Raw genomic sequence first — 20,556 nt, 5'->3', positions numbered from 1 at the left:
AGGCTGAGAATTATAGACCGGTGAGTCTCACATCGATAGTGAGTAAACTTATGGAAACACTAATCAAACGCCAATTAGATATGATCCTAAACGAGGAGAATCTACGAGATCCCCATCAACATGGTTTTTACGAAGGGAAGGTCCTGTCAATCAAATCTGATCAGCTTCTTTGACTGGGTAACAAGAAAGCTGGATATAGGGGAGTCCATGGACATCGTGTACTTAGACTTCAGCAAAGCGTTTGATAGCGTCCCGCACCACAGGTTATTGAGCAAGATGGGCTCGATGGGATTGGGTGAATCGTTAACCGCATGGGTTAAGGACTGGCTTAGAGGTAGACTTCAGAGGGTAGTGGTAAACGGTACCCTCTCCGATACGATGGAGGTGATAAGCGGAATGCCGCAGGGCTCGGTCTTGGGCCCGATCCTATTTAACATCTTCGTAAGAGACTTGGCTGAGGGGCTTCGAGGTAAAATTACATTATTCGCCGATGACGCCAAACTATGCAACATAGTAGACAAAAGCACAATAGACGAAAGCATAGTGCCCGACAAAAGCTCAATGCCTGACAGTATGATGCAGGACCTACTCCTGCTGAAGCATTGGTCAAAGACTTGGCAACTAAGTTTCAATGCCAAAAAATGCAAGGTCATGCACTTTGGCGGCAAAAATCCATGCAAGACTTACACCCTAAATGGTGAGATCCTAACAAGGACTGTAGCAGAACGTGACTTGGGAGATGATCATTAGCGAAGACATAAAGACTGCAATTAAGTGGAGAAAGCTTCATCCATGGCTAGACAAATCATGGGCTGTATCTGTAGAAGTTTCATCAGCCATAAGCCCGAGGTCATAATGCCGTTGTACAGATCCATGGTGAGACCCCATCTGAAATACTGTGTACAATTCTAGAGGCCGCATTATCAAAAAGACGTGCTGAGAGTTGAGTCGGTTCAGCGAATGGCCACCAGGATAATCTCAGGACTCAAGGATCTCCCATATGAGGAACGACTGGGTAAGTTGGAGTTATACTCACTCGAGGAACGCAGAGAGAGGGGAGACATGATCGAGACGTTCAAATATGTCACGGGCTGTATCGAGGTGGAAGAAGATCTCTTTCTTTCTTAAAGGACCCTCGGCAACAAGAGGGCATCCGTTGAAAATCAGGAGTGGGAAATTTCATGGCGACACCAGAAAATTTCTTCACCGAAAGGGTGGTTGATCGCTGGAATAATCTTCCACAACAGGTAATTGAGGCCAGCAGCGTGCCAGATTTTAAGAAAAGATGGGATTGGCATGTAGGATCTCTTCATGGAGGTAGCTAGGGCTGGGTCATTATTGTGGGCAGAGTGGATGGGCCGAGGCCCTTTTCTGCCATCATTTTTCTATTTTTCTATGTTTCTATGATATCATTCTGCAGTATGCTCGTGAGAATGGTAAGAGTACCCTAAGGTTCAGCTTTACCATTACTATCTACTGGAAAATATATTATTAAGGTAAGAACCTAATCTCTTTTTAATATTTAGACAATATAATGAAACACTAAATCAAAAATAGATTCCCATTCAGGGCCTAGAGAGGAAAAAAAGGGACAAGGAAATTGAAATTGCCAACTGAAACCCCCTCTGCCCCCCTCCCCCCCCCAAAAAAAAAAAAAATCTCAGCAGATAAACCCTATTGCATGTCTAGATACAGAATTGCTCAAGGATATCATTTTCTTTTTAAGTAGGTAATTATCTTTTTACTAATAACTGTTACTTTGTCTAGTTAGATAAGAATATTCATGGTACAGATGGTCCACTTCTATACTTTAATTATTCAAAGTGGGGATTACGTTTCAGTGTCATGCGAATGACACAGCTTTTTTGAAGAGAATGTTTTCAGTTAGGGATACTTCACATTGTTTTCCATGTGAGGTTGCTCTGTGCTTCCTCTGGACATGGGAGACAGAGAGCTGTGGGTCCTGAAAGATCAGAACACTAGGAGCTTGTGGTTGAGTAGAAATTAGTTTATTCTGCTGGAGTAAAGATAATGTGTATCTAGATTTAATTGCTAAAAAGTTACTGCACATACCTGTATGTGCAGTAACTTTGTATATATATATATACAGCACTATATAATTTTGTTGTTCGTTTTTTTTTTAAAATCTTTATTCCTTTTTAATCGTTCAACAAGTGTACAAGAAAAAAAACCCATACATAGTCTCAGAAACAACACTTGAAAAATTCAACAAGACAAATAACAATTGTATATATATAAACCCATAACCCCCCTCCCTCCCAACATTATTTTTCTTTATTCATTTTTAACCTCTCATCAAGTGTACAAGAATCATTAGAACAACACTTAGTTAAACACTTGAAAATCTTATCATTATACTATATAAACATAAAAGAAATCCTTACCCTACCCTCCCTCCATCCCTATTAGTAATTTTATTTCATCACTTTATCAAAACAACCCCTCCCCCTCCCTTCCTTAAATGATGCATCTTCAAAAGAAAAAAATGGTATCTATTCATTACAAAACAATGTTAATGGCTCCCATATTTTAATAAAATTTTTATAATTTCCATTTTGTACCGCTATTGAACGCTCCATGTTATATAAATGACATAGCGAATTCCATTAAAGTTAAGTCTGCTATGATCTTTCCAATTATTAGTAATATGTTAAATGGCAACTCCTGTCATGATCAATAAAAGTTTGTTATTATTCGCCGATATAGGGATATTTGGAGCATTGAGATTAGCACTATATAATTTTGAAGTTTATTTCAATCTTGATATTGCGCCTATCATAAAATGTCTAAGCGGCTTACAGTAAAAAATTAGGAAGCGTTAAGACTAAATATGATAGTAAGGGAAAAAGGGAATGAACTACAATTTTAAATAGTAAAGAGGGGAGGGAAAACACAAAAGGTATTGTTCTCCTGCACAACTGGTCATGCCTCTCTAAATATATACTCAACTTATCTATAGGCATCAGAAAAGATAAATGTCTTAAGATTTTTCTTAAATTGATTTAATGATTTTTGAAGTCTTAGATGAGATGGTAAAAGGTTCCATAGTTCATTCAGGTCCATGTACAGAAGTAGTAATCCTTGTACTGTTCTTCTATACCTGCACAAGGAGTATATAACATGTACAGTTGTTTTTCATGTTGTGTGACATTGTATATGGTCAGAAGCTTGGATCTGGAAGGATAACTTTGTCATCTTTATCATCTTTGCTAGTATCATTGTTACTGACATAGGTGACACCTCAGTTTTGGCAGATGCAATTTGAACAGCAGATTAAGAGCTAGATGCACTAAAGATACCGACTCAATCGCTGTTGGCCGATTCTCTGACCAGCAGCGATCGATGCGCTATCAAATTTGCATGCAAACGTGAGCGATTGACGCATGGGTAGAGTCCTAAGAGCAGTTACAGAGGAAGCAACCTCCTGTCACTGCTGTTAGGACACCGTGACCCCCCCTATGGCAGCAAAAATGGCAGGAGAGATGCCTATTCCCTTCTGCCAGTGGAACTCCCCCCCCCCCATGGCAGCAATGTGGAAGGGGGGATGCCCACTCCCTCCTGCCACCGAAGGCCCACTTTTGTTCCAGGTGCCCCCCAACATCCTCTACCCTCCCCCTTCCCCCCCTGAAAATAAGACAGGATAGATGCCCACTCCCTTCTGCCACTGGAGGTCCCATCTCACCTCCCCACGTACCGTCTCAGAGACGACAGAGCAGGATGGAAGCTTAGTCCGTCCTGCTCTTAGGCTTGCCACTCCAGAATGCATGGGGAGGGGCCTAAGGCCCTGATTGGCTCAGACACCTAAGGCTCCTCCCTCCTACCAATTTTCTTTTTTTTTTTTTTTTTTAGGGGGAGGGGGTTCGGCATGGCAGAAGGAAAAGGGCATTCCTCCTGCTGTTTTCGCTGGCATGGGGGACATTTCATGGAGCAGGTTCATCGGGGAGGGAGGGCCGTCATTGATGGGGGGAGGAGTGCTCTTTTCTTTTTTTTTTCCTTATGGGACATTGAAAAAAAGTGAATAAAAAACAAAACTAGGCTGACCTGTCAGTAACACAGTTACCTTTTATAGCGAAAAAGGGGCCATTAAGATGATTAATGAGAACTTTTTATAATGAATTTTTGATCATATATTAATTGTCATCACAACTAGTAGGCTATCATAGTTATAAATTCTACTTCTTGTTTTAATCGATGCTCCTGTTATTTCCCCCTTTGAGTAATTAAACCGATGGCAGGCACATCATAACTATACAGACATCAATCCTCAGAACCTCTTATGATATATATATATATATATATATATATATATATATATATATATGTATATATATATATATATATATATATATATATATATATATATATATATAAATACATACCCATAATTAATAACTCTAAAAATCATTGGTGTAAATCATATGACAGAAAAATAGTTGGTACTCTGTATGAAAGGCAACACTTATCTCAGTGGATCCTGTCACCATCAACGTTGACGTGTAGTAGAGACTCCCGACGCCCTTTATTTATGTGGACATTTTGACCCCCAGATGAGTCTTCTTTGGGGGATGTTACATATAAGCTGCCTCTCCAAAACTTATATATGGACTTATTCCAAATTTCCTCAAAACTGTGAGCATTTGTCTTATTTGCTGTAACTGCCAACCGAACGGCGTTGTCTCCGATGAAAATCTTTTCCGGAGTGACCCCAAATTTGAATGGAGAAAAAAATTCCTTTTAAACAAGAAGTAGAATTTAGTGCTAGGAAATAACTATGATAGCCTAATAGTTGTGATGACAATTAATATATGATCAAAAATTCATTATAAAAAGTTTTCATTAATCTTCTTGATGGCCCATTTTTTGTTATAAAAGATTTACATACGGGTCTGATGTTTTAAAGGCTTTATTCTGTGGTAACTCAGTTACCAACAGGTCTAAACGTCGGGTTTTTTCTGACAGCTAAAATAATCCCTGGGGGTTTTTTTTGGTTTTTTTTTTTTTTTTTGCTTAGCCAAATGATGTTAGTGCATCAATCACTAAGTTTGAACATTTTTTGTCTGTTTTCTAGCACAGTAGATTTCATAGTAAAAAAAAACACCCCACACAATAATAAGATAAGGACAGCTGAAACCTTTGTTTTGTTGATTGTATTAATTTTTCTCTTTTTTTCTAGCTGGAAAGAGGGGACTTCCTCTCAGAAGAGTGGAAAGAGAGAATAGCAAATACAAGGTATATATGACTTTTAAGCCTTGGATACTATTTTATCTGTGCTACTTTAGTCAATGTTATGGAAGTTGAGTGGGGGTGGGACTAGTCCAAATGAAGTGATAATTGTTAAGCAGAAATGAGGGTACTGCTGCTTTTTCAGATTTGTTCAGTGCTTAACAAATGATGGTAAGCCTTGGTGAAATAATTCAGCCATTGTTCTAAGGAACAATTAGTAAAAGCATTTACTTTCTAAAATGAGGCCATAGAAAGGAAAATGTACCAACATTTGTAGTTTTGTGGAAGTATTTTAGGTAAGTTGTAATCCTTTACCACTAATAGAGGTGATTTGTTTTAATACACCACATTTTCTGGATGTTTCCTTTTAGATAGGGTTTAGTGAACCTCAGCCCAAGATTATATAAATATTATATACAGTATAGCAATCACTTTGAGAGAGTGCTCAGTGTAGCCACAATTTAGCTAAAGCATGCATCAGAGGCTTGCATTGATATCCACTGGTTACAGAAAAAAGGAGACATGCATGTCACACAATCAAGGGTTCTTGTACAATCCCACTTTATTCCAGGACCAGTGGGCTATTTCCCTCCTCCCGCCAGGGATCTGTAGGAAGCCTCAAAACATTTGAAGCTTTTAACCCCTCCTCCTCACACCTTACCACTGAGCATGCTCCTGTGCACGCAAGTCTTAATTCCTGCAAGCCAGGCTGTTGGAGCTTATCTTTTTTGCTTGTGTTTCTTTTCGTGATTTTACAATAATTTCAGTAATTTTCGGTTGCGGTTTCACCCTTGTGCTGTGGAGGTTCTCTGCAGGGACATCCTTGCCTGCTGGAGATCTCAGACTGTTGGAGAATGTCTGCTTCTGAGGGGTTCCCTGCTCAGCAGTAAGCCCCCTGGACAAGCCTGCACATCAAATCGGGGTTCCAGGACTGCTCCCTTGGGAGTTAGCTCACTCTAGGTTTGTCCACTAGTTGGGTGTAGCGCAGGCTCAACGGTTCCGTGGAGGTGCGGCCGGGATCGGAGCCAGAGTGTGTTCCTCTGCCAGGCATTTGCGTGACGTGTCCAAGGGAGGCAGAGGTCTCCGGCTGTGGTGGTCAGGCCTTTGGGGCAGTCAGAAGACTTGAAATCTAGATTTCCAGGTCTCCGGCCGTGCTAGTCAAGCCAATGGGGTAGTCAGATTTTCAGTTCACTGAGGCAAAGGATCTTTCTGTAAGCTGTGCTCAGCTTTGCATACAGTTTCTCTCAGCACAGTGAGTGTAAGTGTTGCAGTTTTCTGTCAGCACATAAGAACATAAGAATAGCCTTACTGGGTCAGACCAATGGTCCATCAAGCCCAATAGCCCGTTCTCACGGTGGCCAATCCAGGTCACTAGTACCTGGCCAAAACCCAATGAGTAGCAGTATTCCATACTACCGATACAGGGCAAGCAGAGGCTTCCCCCATGTCTTTCTCAATAACAGACTATGGACTTTTCTTCCAGGAACTTGTCCAAACTTTCTTAAAACCAGCTAAGCTATCCGCTCTTACCATATCCTCCGGCAACACATTCCAGAGCTTAACTATTCTCCGAGTGAAAAAAAATATTCCTCCTATTGGTTTTAAAAGTATTTCCCTATATCTTCATCGAGTGTCTCTAGTCTTTGTAATTTTTGACAGAGCGAAAAATTGATCCACTTGTACCCGTTCTACTCCACTTAGGATTTTGTAGACTTCAAATTCCTCTCAGCCATCTCTTTTCAACCAAGCTGAAGAGCTCTTTGCTATCTTGGTCATTCTTCTTTGAACCTTTTTTAGAAGAACGACCAAGATGTTTCTGTGAGAGCAAACTAACAGCTTGAATCAGAGATTTTTTTGGGGGTGTGTGTGTGTCTTTAAATGGGTTTTTAGGTGGTTTCCCTGCATTCCCTATGCCCCCCGCCGCTGAATCCTAAAATCTCTGTATTTGAGGGTTCTGTGTGTTTTTCCCGGGTCATTTTAGTCAAAATAGGGTCTCAGTGGCCATTTTGGATTTTTACAGGGAGGGAGGTGAGATTTGCTCGAATGTGGTGCCTTTGACCTCCGGGGAGGATCTTCAAGTGCCTTATGCCCCGACTCCCATGAAACTGGTGTCAGGGGGCCCTGGGGAGTAAGTTGGCGGTGTTTCGGTGAAACGTAAGTTCTGCTCCAGCAATAAGCCTCATATATCTTCCAAGCATTCCAAATCTGTCATGCAGAAGTCAGCTTCCACTGCAGAGGAGGGTTTTTCACCGGAATTTATGAATATGCTTTATCAGGCATACTTAGTTAAAAAGGCTATGCCTGTTTCCCTTCCACCAAACTCGGTGCCGATCACATGGATCCCTGCTTCAAGAGACCAGGGTTTATCTTCTTGCCTCCCTGTGGAGGTACCAAGGAGTAAAAGCTGGCTGTGCCCACAGTTGCACCAGACACACTTTCCATTCCTCTGCTTTAGCTGGATGGCACTGCGGCAGCCATGGATGTGGCGAATCTGGTGAATCTCCAGGATCTGGACCCGTGTGGAGTCTGTGATTTGGGGGAGGGTCCCACAGTATGCAGATTCTTTTAGCCCATGCACCTTGTGCATTTAATATCTGAATCTCTGCAGGAATTGAAGCTGCAGACAGAACAGCCAGTCACTGCTGAATGTTCACTCATGAGTGTCCAGAGAGCACAATTTACCTTTTTTTCCGGATACTCCGGTTGTTGTTCAGATTCTTACTGATATCTGGGATATTCCAGTGGGTCTCTTGAAATGGGCTTGAGCCATGGTACGGCTTTATCCCATGGCAGATGGCTTTAACAAATGCTATATTTCACTGAAGGTGGATTCTTCGTTGGCGCCAGTCCCCAAGTGCACATCTCTCCCCATAGATGAAGGGGTGGTCCTGAAGGATGTCCAGGACCGACGCGTGGATTTCATCCTTAAGCATCTATTTACTTCAGCCACGGTTGGTGTTAAGGTGGCGACAGCCTCCTCCTTTATGGCCTGGGCATGTCATTCCAAGCTGCGCCATGATCCTGACACTGGTGCTTTATGATTTGGATTTCTCATTGCATGGCTGATGCCTTGTACGACATCTTGAAAGCTTGCACCAAACGGGATGCCTGTTGTTTCCGGGTTAGCTCCTGTTCTGCCAGGGTCTGGATGATCTTGTAGCCAGTGTTCAAGATTGTAAACCCAAGGCATTGCCTGGGAGCAGGTCCTGCCCTTCTAGGAGTTCTGCGCGTTCTAATTTTTATCCCTTCAGGTGTTTTTGTCCGTACTCGGGCCTTTCACTGCCAGACCATGTTTCAGCGGGCCCAGTGTCAGCAGTCTGCGGAAAATTGGTCGGCGACTTCTGCTCAGAAACAGTTCTGACTTCAGGCTGATGTAGCCTCCTCCACACGTCGGAGGGTGGTTGTTGACTTTTCTGCTGGAATGGGAGGCCATAACCTCTGACCGCTGGGTTCTAGAAGTTCTCAAAGATGGCTGCAAATTGGAGTTTCTCTGTCCTCTGACTGAGTGTTTTCTGGATTCACCTGTGGGGCCTCCCTGAGAAGGTGGTTTAGGTGCAGGCCTCAGACTTTTTGGATCTTGTGGCAATTGCCCTGTGCCAGAGCGAGACTTAAGCTCTGGGAGATACTCTATATACTTCATTGTTCCAAAGACAGGATCCAACGATTAGAGACCAGTTCTGGACCTCAGGGCGGTCAATGCAGCCCTGAAGTTTCCTTGATTCTGCAGTGATCGTGTTAGTGGTGCCAGGGGAGTTTTTAGCCTCCTTGGATCTGACGAAGGTATATTTCCTCATTCACATTTTCCCAGACCAATGGATGTATCTGCAATTCTGTGTTCTGGGGCAGTATTTCCAGTTTGAGGCATTATTATTTGGATTGGCCATGGTGGTGGTGGCAGCAGCCTGTCTTCGCCTGGATGTCCTAGTTTGCCTGTTCCTAAATGACTGGTTGTCCAGAGCTCTCTCACTATTAGAGGGGCATCTTGCTGTCCAGCAGATAGTGCAATTGCTGCAACATCTAGGCTGGGTGATCAGTTTCTGAAAGTCACCTCGAGCCCGCCCAAGACTTGGAATATCTGGCATTTCAATTTCACACGGGTCAGAACATTGTTTCTACCCATGTCCCGTCAGGAAAAGCTACATCAGGTGGTCAGAGGCCTTCTGGCCACTCCATTCCTGATGGTGTGGAAGTATCTCCTTGTTCTGGGGACCATGATGACAACGATTGATGTGGTCCCATGGGTCAGAGTACATCTGTGTTTGCTGCAGGAGGCTTTACTTTCGTGCTGGAATCCACAGCGGGACTCTTTACATGCACCCCTGTCATTGTCGGCAATGGTTTGCAACGGTCTAGCATGGCAGTTGCGTCCTCTCATGCTGTCCAGGGGCTTTCTGCTCCGGGTCTCGGATTGGGTAATCCTGTTGTCAGATGCAAGTCCAAACAGCTGGGGAGCAGTGTGCCTGATTGTCCTGGTTCAGGGCTGGTGGGTGCCATCAGAGTGCAAATGATCAATCCTGGAGCTTTGGGCGATTCACACCGAGGGTCGTCTCCATCATCGAGATGGAGGCTGGTTCTCTGGGGTTTCCACAGAATTGCCAGCCTACCTTTGTTCCAGTGTTCCCTCTAAGCTGCTTCGATCCCTCAGCGCACCAGTTGCTGATTGCCACTCACATGGGAGAGCTCTGCATCCACCAATCGGGGAGACAGAGCTGGAGTTTGAGGCCAGTCATGAGCACTTCCTTGTAGAAGTGCTCCCAGATTGGTGGATGTGCAGAGCTCTCCCAGTAGTGAGCCTTGGTGTGAGACCTCCCCTCAAGAATCTCATTGAGTCAAGCCTGCCACCACTCACTGCGGCTGTGCAGAGGAGCACGGGAGAGACTGGGCAGCATAACTGTGCAGTCCTGGAGCCGGACTACCCTGCATTAAACTGCTTCAGCTCAGCAGATACCAACACCGAATATGTAACTTAAAAAAAAAAAGAGCAGAGGGGGGAGATAATTGCTGCACCGGGCATCTTCTTTCTGTTCATCAAATTCTGCCTTAAATCTACTTCTTTGGGATAGCATTTTGTTGATATGCCAACCCCATCCGACTGGGAGGGAGAAAGGGTATTGGTTTTATGCCTATTCTGGTAGATGTCTGACTTTGTTTTGAATTTTCTATAAAACTCAATTAAAACTAAAATCAAAACTGTCAGAAGTAATTGCTGCTTTTTATGGGAACAAGTAATTTTTATGGAGGGATGGAGGGGATTCCTCGTGGGGACGGAGGAAATTCTGGTCAGAATGGACGGGGATGAGCGGAATTCTTGCATAGACAGGTAGGGTCGGGAAGCATTCTGGCGGGACAGATGGAATTTATGTTTCTGCACAACTCTACTTCACACCTGCCAGTCCTAAATGATGGGCCTTCCCCTCCCCGGTGCACATGGGGAGGGGCCAAAGGCCTTGATTGGTTCAGTATGAGTCAAGCAGGCCTTAGGCACCTCCCTCTGTATCCAGGATACTGAGGGAGGAGCCTAAAGCCTGATTGGTCGAGCCTCCTGCTTATTTTGTGGGAGGGGATTTGTTTGGGGGAGTCGGTGGTGGGGAGGTCAGGCAGGAGGGAGTAGGCATCCCTCTTGCCATTTTTACTGCCTTTGGGGGGATCATTGTGGAGGGCCATCAGCGCATGGGGGGCTTTTTTTTTTAAATGGGGCAATTTGTTTGTGTGTAACACACACATAGTAACATAGTAACGTAGTAGATGACGGCAGATAAAGACCCGAATGGTCCATCCAGTCTGCCCAACCTGATTCAATTTAAATTTTTTAATTTTCTTCTTATCTATTTCTGGGCAAGAATCCAAAGCTTTACCCGGTACTGTGCTTGGGTTCCAACTGCCGAAATCTCTGTTAAGATTAAATGCAGCCCATCTACACCCTCCCAGCCATTGAAGCTCTCCCCAGCCCATCCTCCACCAAACGGCCATATACAGACACAGACCGTGCAAGTCTGCCCAGTACTGGCCTTAGTTCAATATTTAATATTATTTTCTGATTCTAAATCATCTGTGTTCATCCCAAGCTTCTTTGAACTCAGTCACAGTTTTATTCTCCACCACCTCTCTCGGGAGCGCATTCCAGGCATCCACTACCCTCTCCGTAAAGTAGAATTTCCTAACATTGCCCCTGAATCTACCACCCCTCAACCTCAAATTATGTCCTCTGGTTTTACCATTTTCCTTTCTCTGGAAAAAATTTTGTTCTACGTTAATACCCTTCAAGTATTTGAACGTCTGAATCATATCTCCCCTGTCTCTCCTTTCCTCTAGGGTATACATATTCGGGGCTTCCAGTCTCTCCTCATACGTCTTTTGGCATAAGCCTCCTATCATTTTCATCGCCCTCCTCTGGACCGCCTCAAGTCTTCTTACGTCCTTTGCCACATACGGTCTCCAAAACTGAACACAATACTCCAAGTGGGGCCTTACCAATGACCTGTACAGGGGCATCAACACCTTCTTCCTTCTACTGACTACGCCTCTCTTTATACAGCCCAGCATCCTACTGGCAGCAGCCACTGCCTTGTCACACTGTTTTTTTGCCTTTAGATCTTCGGACACTATCACCCCAAGGTCCCTCTCCCCGTCCGTGCATATCAGCTTCCCTCCTCCCAGCATATACGGTTCCTTCCTATTATTAGTCCCCAAATGCATTACTCTGCATTTCTTTGCATTGAATTTTAGTTGCCAGGCATTAGACCATTCCTCTAACTTTTGCAGATCCTTTTTCATATTTTCCACTCCCTCTTCGGTGTCTACTCTGTTACAAATCTTGGTATCATCTGCAAAAAGGCACACTTTTCCTTCTAACCCTTCAGCAATGTCGCTCACAAACATATTGAATAGGATCGGCCCCAGCATCGAACCCTGAGGGACTCCACTACTCACCTTTCCTTCCTTCGAGCGACTTCCATTAACCACCACCCTCTGGCGTCTGTCTGACAGCCAGTTTCTGACCCAGTTCACCACTTTGGGTCCTAACTTCAGCCCTTCAAGTTTGTTCAACAGTCTCCTATGAGGAACTGTGAAATCCAAGTAAATTACATCTAGCATATGTCCTCGATCCAGCTCTCAGGTCACCCAATCAAAAAATTCAATCAGGTTCGTTTGGCACGATTTACCTTTTGTAAAGCCATGTTGCCTTGGATCCTGTAACCCATTAGATTCAAGGAAGTACACTATTCTTTCTTTCAGCAACACTTCCATTATTTTTCCAACAACCGAAGTGAGGCTCACCTGCCTGTAGTTTCCTGCTTTATTCCTGTGACCACTTTTATGAATAGGGACCACATCCGCTCTCCTCCAGTCCCCAGGAATCACTCCCGTCTCCAGAGATTTGTTGAACAAGTCTTTAATAGGACTTGCCAGAACCTCTCTGAGCTCCCTTAGTATCCTGGGATGGATCCCGTCTGGTCCCATCGCTTTGTCCACCTTCAGTTTTTCAAGTTGCTCATAAACACCCTCCTCCGTGAACGGCGCAGAATCTACTCCATTTTCTCGTGTAACTTTGCCAGACAATCTCGGTCCTTCTCCAGGATTTTCTTCTGTGAACACAGAACAGAAGTATTTGTTTAGCACATTTGCTTTCTCCTCATCACTCTCCACATATTGGTTCCCAGCATCTTTTAGCCTAGCAATTCCATTTTTCATCTTCCTCCTTTCACTAATATATCTGAAAAAAATTTTGTCTCCCGTTTTTACATTTTTAGCCATTTGTTCTTCCGCCTGTGCTTTCGCCAGACGTATCTCTCTCTTGGCTTCTTTCAGTTTCACCCTGTAGTCCTTTCTGCTCTCCTCTTCTTGGTTTTTTTTTATATTTCATGAACGCCAACTCTTTTGCCTTTATTTTCTCAGCCATTAGGTTGGAGAACCATATCGGCTTCCTTTTTCTCTTGTTTTTATTGATTTTTTTTACATAAAGGTCCGTAGCCATTTTTATCGCTCCTTTCAGCTTAGACCACTGTCTTTCCACTTCTCTTATGTCCTCCCATCCTAACAGCTCTTTCTTCAGGTACTCTCCCATTGCATTAAAGTCCGTACGTTTGAAATCTAGGACTTTAAGTATCGTGCGGCCGCTCTCCACTTTAGCCGTTATATCAAACCAAACCGTTTGATGATCGCTACTTCCCAGGTGAGCACCCACTCGAACATTAGCGATACTCTTTCCATTTGTGAGAACCAGATCCAATATCGCTTTTTCCCTTGGTTCCGTCACCATTTGTCTGAGCAGAGCCTCTTAAAAGGCATCCATAATCTCCTTACTTCTTTCCGATTCCACAGATGGAACATTCCAGTCCGCATCTGGCAGGTTGAAATCTCCCAACAGCAGTGATGTAGGCTGCTGTCCAGGCCTACCTCGGTAATGAGACCTCGAACGCTATATACTGGATTCAATAAGTATATATTTATTTAGCCAATCAATAACAGCTTACAGGAATAAATTATTTAGCATATAGCGTAACAGAAGGTGATCTCTAGGCCTAGAGGTTCTCCGATGTCTGTTCTGACCTCTCCCTTCTAAAGGCCTGGTTTTTATACATTTCTTAGTGGCCAACATCACGTTGGTTTACATCACATGATACATCCTTATTGGTTATTTACTTATGCATTACTGCCTAACTACATTCATTTATTGGCTATTCTCAACTACGTCATGTTATATGTTCACTCTGTTTTCCGTAAAACCTACCTTTTTCCCCAAAATGCCTGTTTCCCCACCATATTAGTATTTCCGAGCACAAGCCCCCCTCCCAACTTTAAACATCCCTGATACTTTCTATTAGATGATTTTTCTTATGAATTCTTTCTTCTGAGAATTCTGTCTTCTGACCATGGTCTATTTATCTCTTTATTGTATCTGGCTGGGTGGGCCTTGGTGTAAAACCACAGCTAGCCCACAGCCTCAGGACCTGTTGCTTTTTCTCTAGTTTTACTTCTACAGTAGCTAATTGAACTCATAAAACAGCGTATTTCTCCATCTTTGCATGCTCTTCAGTTAATGGTGAAATATTTTTCCATAGTTAATCTACTGTTTCTATCATCTGCAGAGATAGATAAGGTAGATGTCAGTTGCAGGGGATGAGGGTAATTTTTCTGTAAAGAGAAAAGTGCTTTTTGTCTTTCTCCCATCCCCCTTCACCTGGCTTGCTAATGTCAGGACTTACAGGGATCAGAGCTTCCATGCTTTATCCTTCTCTCATCCCCTCTTCAAAGCCCCTCCAGGTGGCTTTGACCCCTGTTCATTCGGTGAGGAGTTAGTTTGTATCAGAAACTGTACATTATGGGCCCGGGGCTATGTGCTAGGAATCACCCATGGTAAAGGAAAGAGTCAAGTACCCACCCTTGCTATAATACCGAGGACAGAGCAGTATAACATGTCGTAGTGTACTTATTGCATATAATACTAGGCTAAGCTGTTAATGATTCAGATTTTTGTGCAAAGCAGAAATCATGTAAGCATTTGAATGCTACAAAACCTTATACCTGTCAGGCCGTGATAGAAACATCAGCATAAATTGCCGATATCGGAGGAGGAGGAGGAGGAGGTAACGGCTCATGAGAAAGAACCTCAGGTGATGTGGTTTCAGAGGGAGGGGCGTTACTATCAGCAGAGTCACATTCATTAAACCGAGCACAGTCGTTAAAACGATTGTGTATTGGTAACATAGGCAGGTATTCGCCTTCAGTCGTGAGGGGTTAAGAGGACAGTATATCTGGGCGGCTAGCATTTGTCGGGACACCGATGTGGTAGTATTACGTACAAGGCTGATGCAGCAGGGGACACAGCAAAGTACAAGCAAAAAAAAGAGACACAGGATACCTAAGAAGATCAAAATAGGACGTAAAACACCTATGTCAGGGAACCAGGAAGTGAACCAATCAGGTGCAACTCCACTCCATGATTGTACAGGGACATGCGCGACCTCCTTCATACTATCAGTAATATCCTTCACAACTTGGCCTATTTCATCAATGTGCAAACAGCAATTAGACAAATTAAATTTACCACATACGCCTCCTTCGGTGGCCAGTAAATAATCCAGAGCTAAGCGATTTTGGTAAATGGCATTTCTGAGTTGATCATCATGGGCTGCCAGAAGATTTAGGGCAAGGGAGGTAGCATTTGTAATAGTTTCTACCACTGCCTGGAGTCGAATAAGCCTATTCAACATGTAAATAGGGGTACGATATCCCCACATGCCATCAGCTGCCCACGTGGCAGGCCCATAATAACTGATAATACGGGCAGGGGGCCATTCTTTATCTGTCCAGGCACCAATTTGCAAGTTATTACTAATATCTACAGCCCGCTTGGATCGGCTGAGGGATTGGTACACTTGGAACTTTAGGTGGTCTACGTGTGCAAGAGGGAGTAGAAAGAAGCTGGGGCGAATTATACCTAAGGTACATGATCCTTCCCAATTCTTGGGTAACCAAATATACACTTTGTTCTCACATATCCAATAAAGACCATCTGGAGCTGGCCAATTAACTAACGCGGGGGGGCCTTTCTGGAGCTTGGAATAACGGGAGTGGCGTAATAATTGGAAGAAAATATCTGTGAAAGGTTGTGAGTCAGTGGGCCAGGTGACCCATCGGGAGTGATTCCAGATATAAGTGTGGGTGCAGGCAGACCATCCTGCTTGGAAAGCCCCAGCAGTCTGGGATGTCTGGGGTCTTACCAGACAATATCGAGGGACAAAAAGTGATTTTAGAACCCAAGGGGAGCCTATTATTGTCGGGGGAGGCCTAGTGAGATTCACAATAAATGGCGATGTTTTAGTAAGATCAACTTCCTGTGCTTCCCACGGCCAGTGTTCCCCCATATGAGTACCTCCACAAACATAGCAGTTAGTAATATTTAAGCTGCTTGCTATAGTTTCAGCTAAGGTGAGGAACAGGTTGTTTGCGGAGGTGCCATATTCAACTGAATGTTCTATTTCCTCAATATGATAGGTCTTATGGGAGGAGACAGGCTGGGTGAGTCTAAGGCCTATCTCCATGAACCCATAGGGGGCTCTTCCTCCCATCTCAATAGCTATCTGATATCGTTGAGGGGTTAAGAAAGCTTTAGGGTTCTGGATATGAAAATAAATTAAGGAACAGTTGTTGTGGCGAACGCATTGTTTATCTGGGAGTGAGGAGCTTTGTGTTATTTTTACTAAAGGATCTCCTCCAAAAGCAGGGTTTTGGGTGTCTGCTATTACCAGGGACCAGGAGCTACACCAATAATACCCATCGTTAGTATCATAGGTGTACCAGTCCCGTTGTGGACAGAGATATTTCCTAAGGGGGAAATATTTAAAAGGATTAAGTTTATCACAGTTATGATGTGAAAACTTCTGGTAGTTGATGACAGTGCAAACATCCATGGAGAAACCTATAGGGGTATTGAGGGAAGGGAGTTTTACAGAGCTGGTTTTTGTATTCCAGCAACGAAACCCCCCTATGCGTCTATGATTATCACAGGAACGCATATACAACTGATAGGAGGGTCGGGCTTGAGGATCGAAGCAAATATAAGTGGAGGTATTGTCCCCCCCTCCCCCGGGGACCTGCACACATATGATAGATTTAGCCTTTATGTGCACATTCAGTGATAGTAGTATTACAAGCAAAATGTTTGAAATAGATTAACGTATTAGTGATGTGGGTGCCTGTTTGTGTCTGATGCACACAAGGGGTGCAACCCGGTAAAGGGGGAGGTGTCCCATCCCAGGATTCCCCCGAAGGGGTTGTAAGAACACTTACACAGAGCCAGAAAAAGATGACCAACCTTAGAAGTAGGCTGGTTAGTTTGTGGCCCATAAATCGGGAGTGGGGGAGTCTACCTGGATGAGGGTTAGGGAAGAGACTACTTGGAGCTCCCATTTAAGGGTACTGGGTCACACGGTCAGAGAATCGGAAGAAGGGGGCCGGGTTTGGGCTAACGGGGGAAAACAGCGAGGGAAAGTGCAACAAATCCACCCGGGAAGCTGGTAACCCCAGAACCAGACGAGGGCTTGCAGTGCAGAAAAGAGGCCCCACAAGGAAAAGAACAGGATAAGGGCGGCGGATGAATATGCTAAAGTCTTAACTATACCTACACATATGTCGTTGTTACTACTCATGAAAGGTAAATGGGGTGTGTACTTTATCATAAGAACATAAGAAATGCCTCCGCTGGGTCAGACCTAAGGTCCATCGCGCCCAGCAGTCTGCTCACACGGCGGCCCATCAGGTCCAGGACCTGTGCAGTAATCTTTTATCTATACCCCTCTATCCCCTTTTCCAGCAGGAAATTGTCCAATCCTTTCTTAAACCCCAGTACCGTTCGCTGCCCTATAACGTCCTCTGGAAGCGCATTCCAGGTGTCCACCACACGTTGGGTAAAGAAGAACTTCCTAGCATTCGTTTTGAATCTGTCCCCTTTTAACTTTTCCGAATGCCCTCTTGTTTTTTTATGTTCTGAAAGTTTGAAGAATCTGTCCCTCTCTACTCTCTCTATGCCCTTCATGATCTTGTAAGTCTCTATCATATCCCCTCTAAGTCTTCTCTTCTCCAGGGAAAAGAGACCCAGTTTCTCCAATCTCTCAGCGTATGAAAGGTTTTCCATCCCCTTAATCAGTCGTGTCGCTCTCCTCTGAACTCTCTCGAGTAACACCATATCCTTCTTAAGGTATGGCGACCAAAACTGGACGCAGTATTCCAGGTGTGGGCGCACCATCGCCCGGTACAGCGGCAGGATAACTTCTTTCGTTCTTGTTGTAATACCCTTCTTGATTATCCCCAGCATTTTATTCGCTCTCTTGGCGGCCGCTGCGCACTGTGCCGTCGGCTTCATTGTCATGTCCACCATTACCCCCAAGTCCCTTTCTTGGGTACTCTCATTCAATAACATCCCTCCCATCGTATAGCTGTGCCTCGGGTTTCTGATTCCCACATGCAATACTTTACATTTCTCAACATTGAACTTCATCTGCCATCTCTCTGCCCATTCTCCCAATTTGTCCAAGTCCCTTTGCAATTTTTCACAGTCTTCCTTTGTCCGAGCTCCACTAAATAGTTTGGTGTCGTCCGCAAATTTTATTATCTCACTCTTTGTTCCTGTTTCTAGATCATTTATGAATATATTAAATAGCAGTGGCCCGAGCACTGAGCCCTGCGGGACACCACTCGTGACTTTCCTCCAGTCTGAGTAGTGTCCCTTCACCCCTACCCTCTGTTTCCTACCCGCTAACCAGTTTCTGATCCATCTATGCACGGCTCCGTCCACCCCCATGGTTCTTCAGTTTCCGGAGTAGACGTTCATGAGGCACCTTGTCAAAGGCTTTCTGGAAATCTAGGTATATGATGTCTATGGGGTCTCCTTTGTCCATCTGTTTGTTAATTCCCTCGAAGAAGTGCAATAAGTTGGTCAGACACGATCTCCCCCTGCAGAAACCATGTTGGCTGGTTATCAGAAGTTCGTGTTTTTCAAAATGTTCATCAATTTTTTCTTTTATTAGTGCTTCCGCCATTTTCCCCGGAACAGAGGTCAGACTCACCGGTCTGTAGTTTCCCGGGTCTCCTCTTGATCCCTTTTTAAAGATGGGCGTAACGTTGGCTATCTTCCAATCCTCCGGAATCACACCTGTTTTCAGAGACAGGTTGCAAATTTGCTGTAGTAGTTCCGCTATTTCCTCGTTTAGTTCCTTCAGCACCCTTGGATTCCATCCGGACCCGGGGATTTGTCAGTTTTTAGTTTTTCTATCTGTCTGCGCACATCATCAAGGCTCACTTCTATGGATGTTAACTTTTGTGCTTGATTTCCATTGAAGAATTGCTCAGGTTCCGGTATGTTGGTTGTGTCTTCGTTTGTGAATACAGATGAAAAGAACATGTTAAGTCTTTCTGCGACCTCTTTCTCTTCCTTCACCGCTCCCTTCCTGTCTCCGTCATCCAGTGGTCCCACCTCCTCCCTAGCCGGCTGTTTCCCTTTAACATATCTAAAGAACGGTTTGAAATTTCATGCTTCCCTGGCTAGTCTCTCTTCATACTCTCTTTTGGCTTTTCGTACCACACGGTGACATTCTTTTTGATACTTCCTGTGTTCTCTCCAGTTTACCTCAGTTTTGTCCCTTTTCCATTTTCTGAATGAATTTTTCTTATTGCTTATCACTTCCTTCACTATTTTAGTTATCCACGCCGGGTCTTTTATTCGATTCTTGTTGCACCCTTTTCTGAATTTGGGGATATATAGATTTTGCACCTCGCTCACCGTGTCCTTGAAAAAGGACCAGGCATGTTCTACCGTCTGCCATTTTTGGGAAGTGTTCCTAAGTTTCTTCTTTACCATTCCCCTCATTGCTTCGTAGTTACCCTTCCTGAAGTTAAAAGTTGTCGCTATGGTTCTCTTTCCTTTCAGTATTCCTACTTCCATCTTGAACTTGATCATATTATGATCGCTGTTTCCCAACGGTCCCACTACTTCCACTTCCTTTGCAGGTCCCCTTAGCCCATTTAGGATTAGATCCAGAGTGGCATTTTCTCTTGTCGGTTCTCTAACAAGCTGTTCCATGAAGCAATCTTGTACAGCCTTCAGAAATTCTGTCTCCCTAGCGCATCTTGAGCTTCCGAGACTCCAGTCTATCCCAGGGTAGTTGAAGTCTCCCATAATAACCGTGTTGCCGCCTTAGCATTCTCGCTTCATCTCGGCTTCCATTTCTTCATCGATGTCTCCGGTTTGTCCGGGTGGACGATAGTATAGGCCTATCTTTATTTCAGGCCCTTTCCTTCCTGGTATTTTAACCCATAGTGATTCTAGCTTGTTGGTCGTCTCCGCTGTGTCCATTCTTGTCGATTGTATGCTTTCTTTTATGTATAGTGCTATTCCACCTCCTTTCTGTCCTGACCTGTCCTGGCGATAGAGCTTGTACCCCGGCAGTGCTGTATCCCATTTGCTTTCCTCATTCCACCATGTTTCAGAGATTCCAATGATGTCTATGTCTTCTGCAATGATCATGGCTTCTAATTCCCCCATTTTGTTTCTTAGGCTCCTTGCATTAGTATATATGCAATTTAGCTCCTGGAATTTTGCTGCCTTTAATTCCTTTCCCTGTGCTTCGGTCTTTAGATACTTCTCTTGGGCTACAATCTTTCTAACCTTCTCTTCTTGGTTAGTCGACTCCTGTAATTTGTCCATTGTTTCTTCCCAGCCTTTTTTCCCCTAAGTATCTTCATGGGATACCTTTTTCCGAGACATCGACGCTTGGTCGACTGTCGGCTTTCCCCTTCTTCTTAGTTTAAAGC

At 44.1% G+C, this 20,556-nt stretch overlaps 1 protein-coding gene across 3 annotated transcripts in view; it reads left to right on the top strand.

The window, feature by feature from the left end:
- Positions 1-20,556, top strand: part of DOT1L (DOT1 like histone lysine methyltransferase) — a 604,393-nt gene that overhangs the window by 191,226 nt on the left and 392,611 nt on the right. For all 3 annotated transcript variants that reach the window (XM_033954025.1, XM_033954026.1, XM_033954024.1), the window contains exon 8: positions 5,195-5,250. In XM_033954025.1, the coding sequence (XP_033809916.1) occupies positions 5,195-5,250 (56 nt within the window). The remainder of the gene's footprint in view (positions 1-5,194; positions 5,251-20,556) is intronic.

This window comes from Geotrypetes seraphini, chromosome 8 (assembly GCF_902459505.1).
Source record: "Geotrypetes seraphini chromosome 8, aGeoSer1.1, whole genome shotgun sequence".
In the NCBI taxonomy this organism is placed as follows: Eukaryota; Metazoa; Chordata; class Amphibia; order Gymnophiona; family Dermophiidae; genus Geotrypetes; species Geotrypetes seraphini.
The sequence above is the reverse complement of the archived record's forward strand: the minus strand, read 5'-3'. Positions and strand labels throughout refer to the sequence as shown.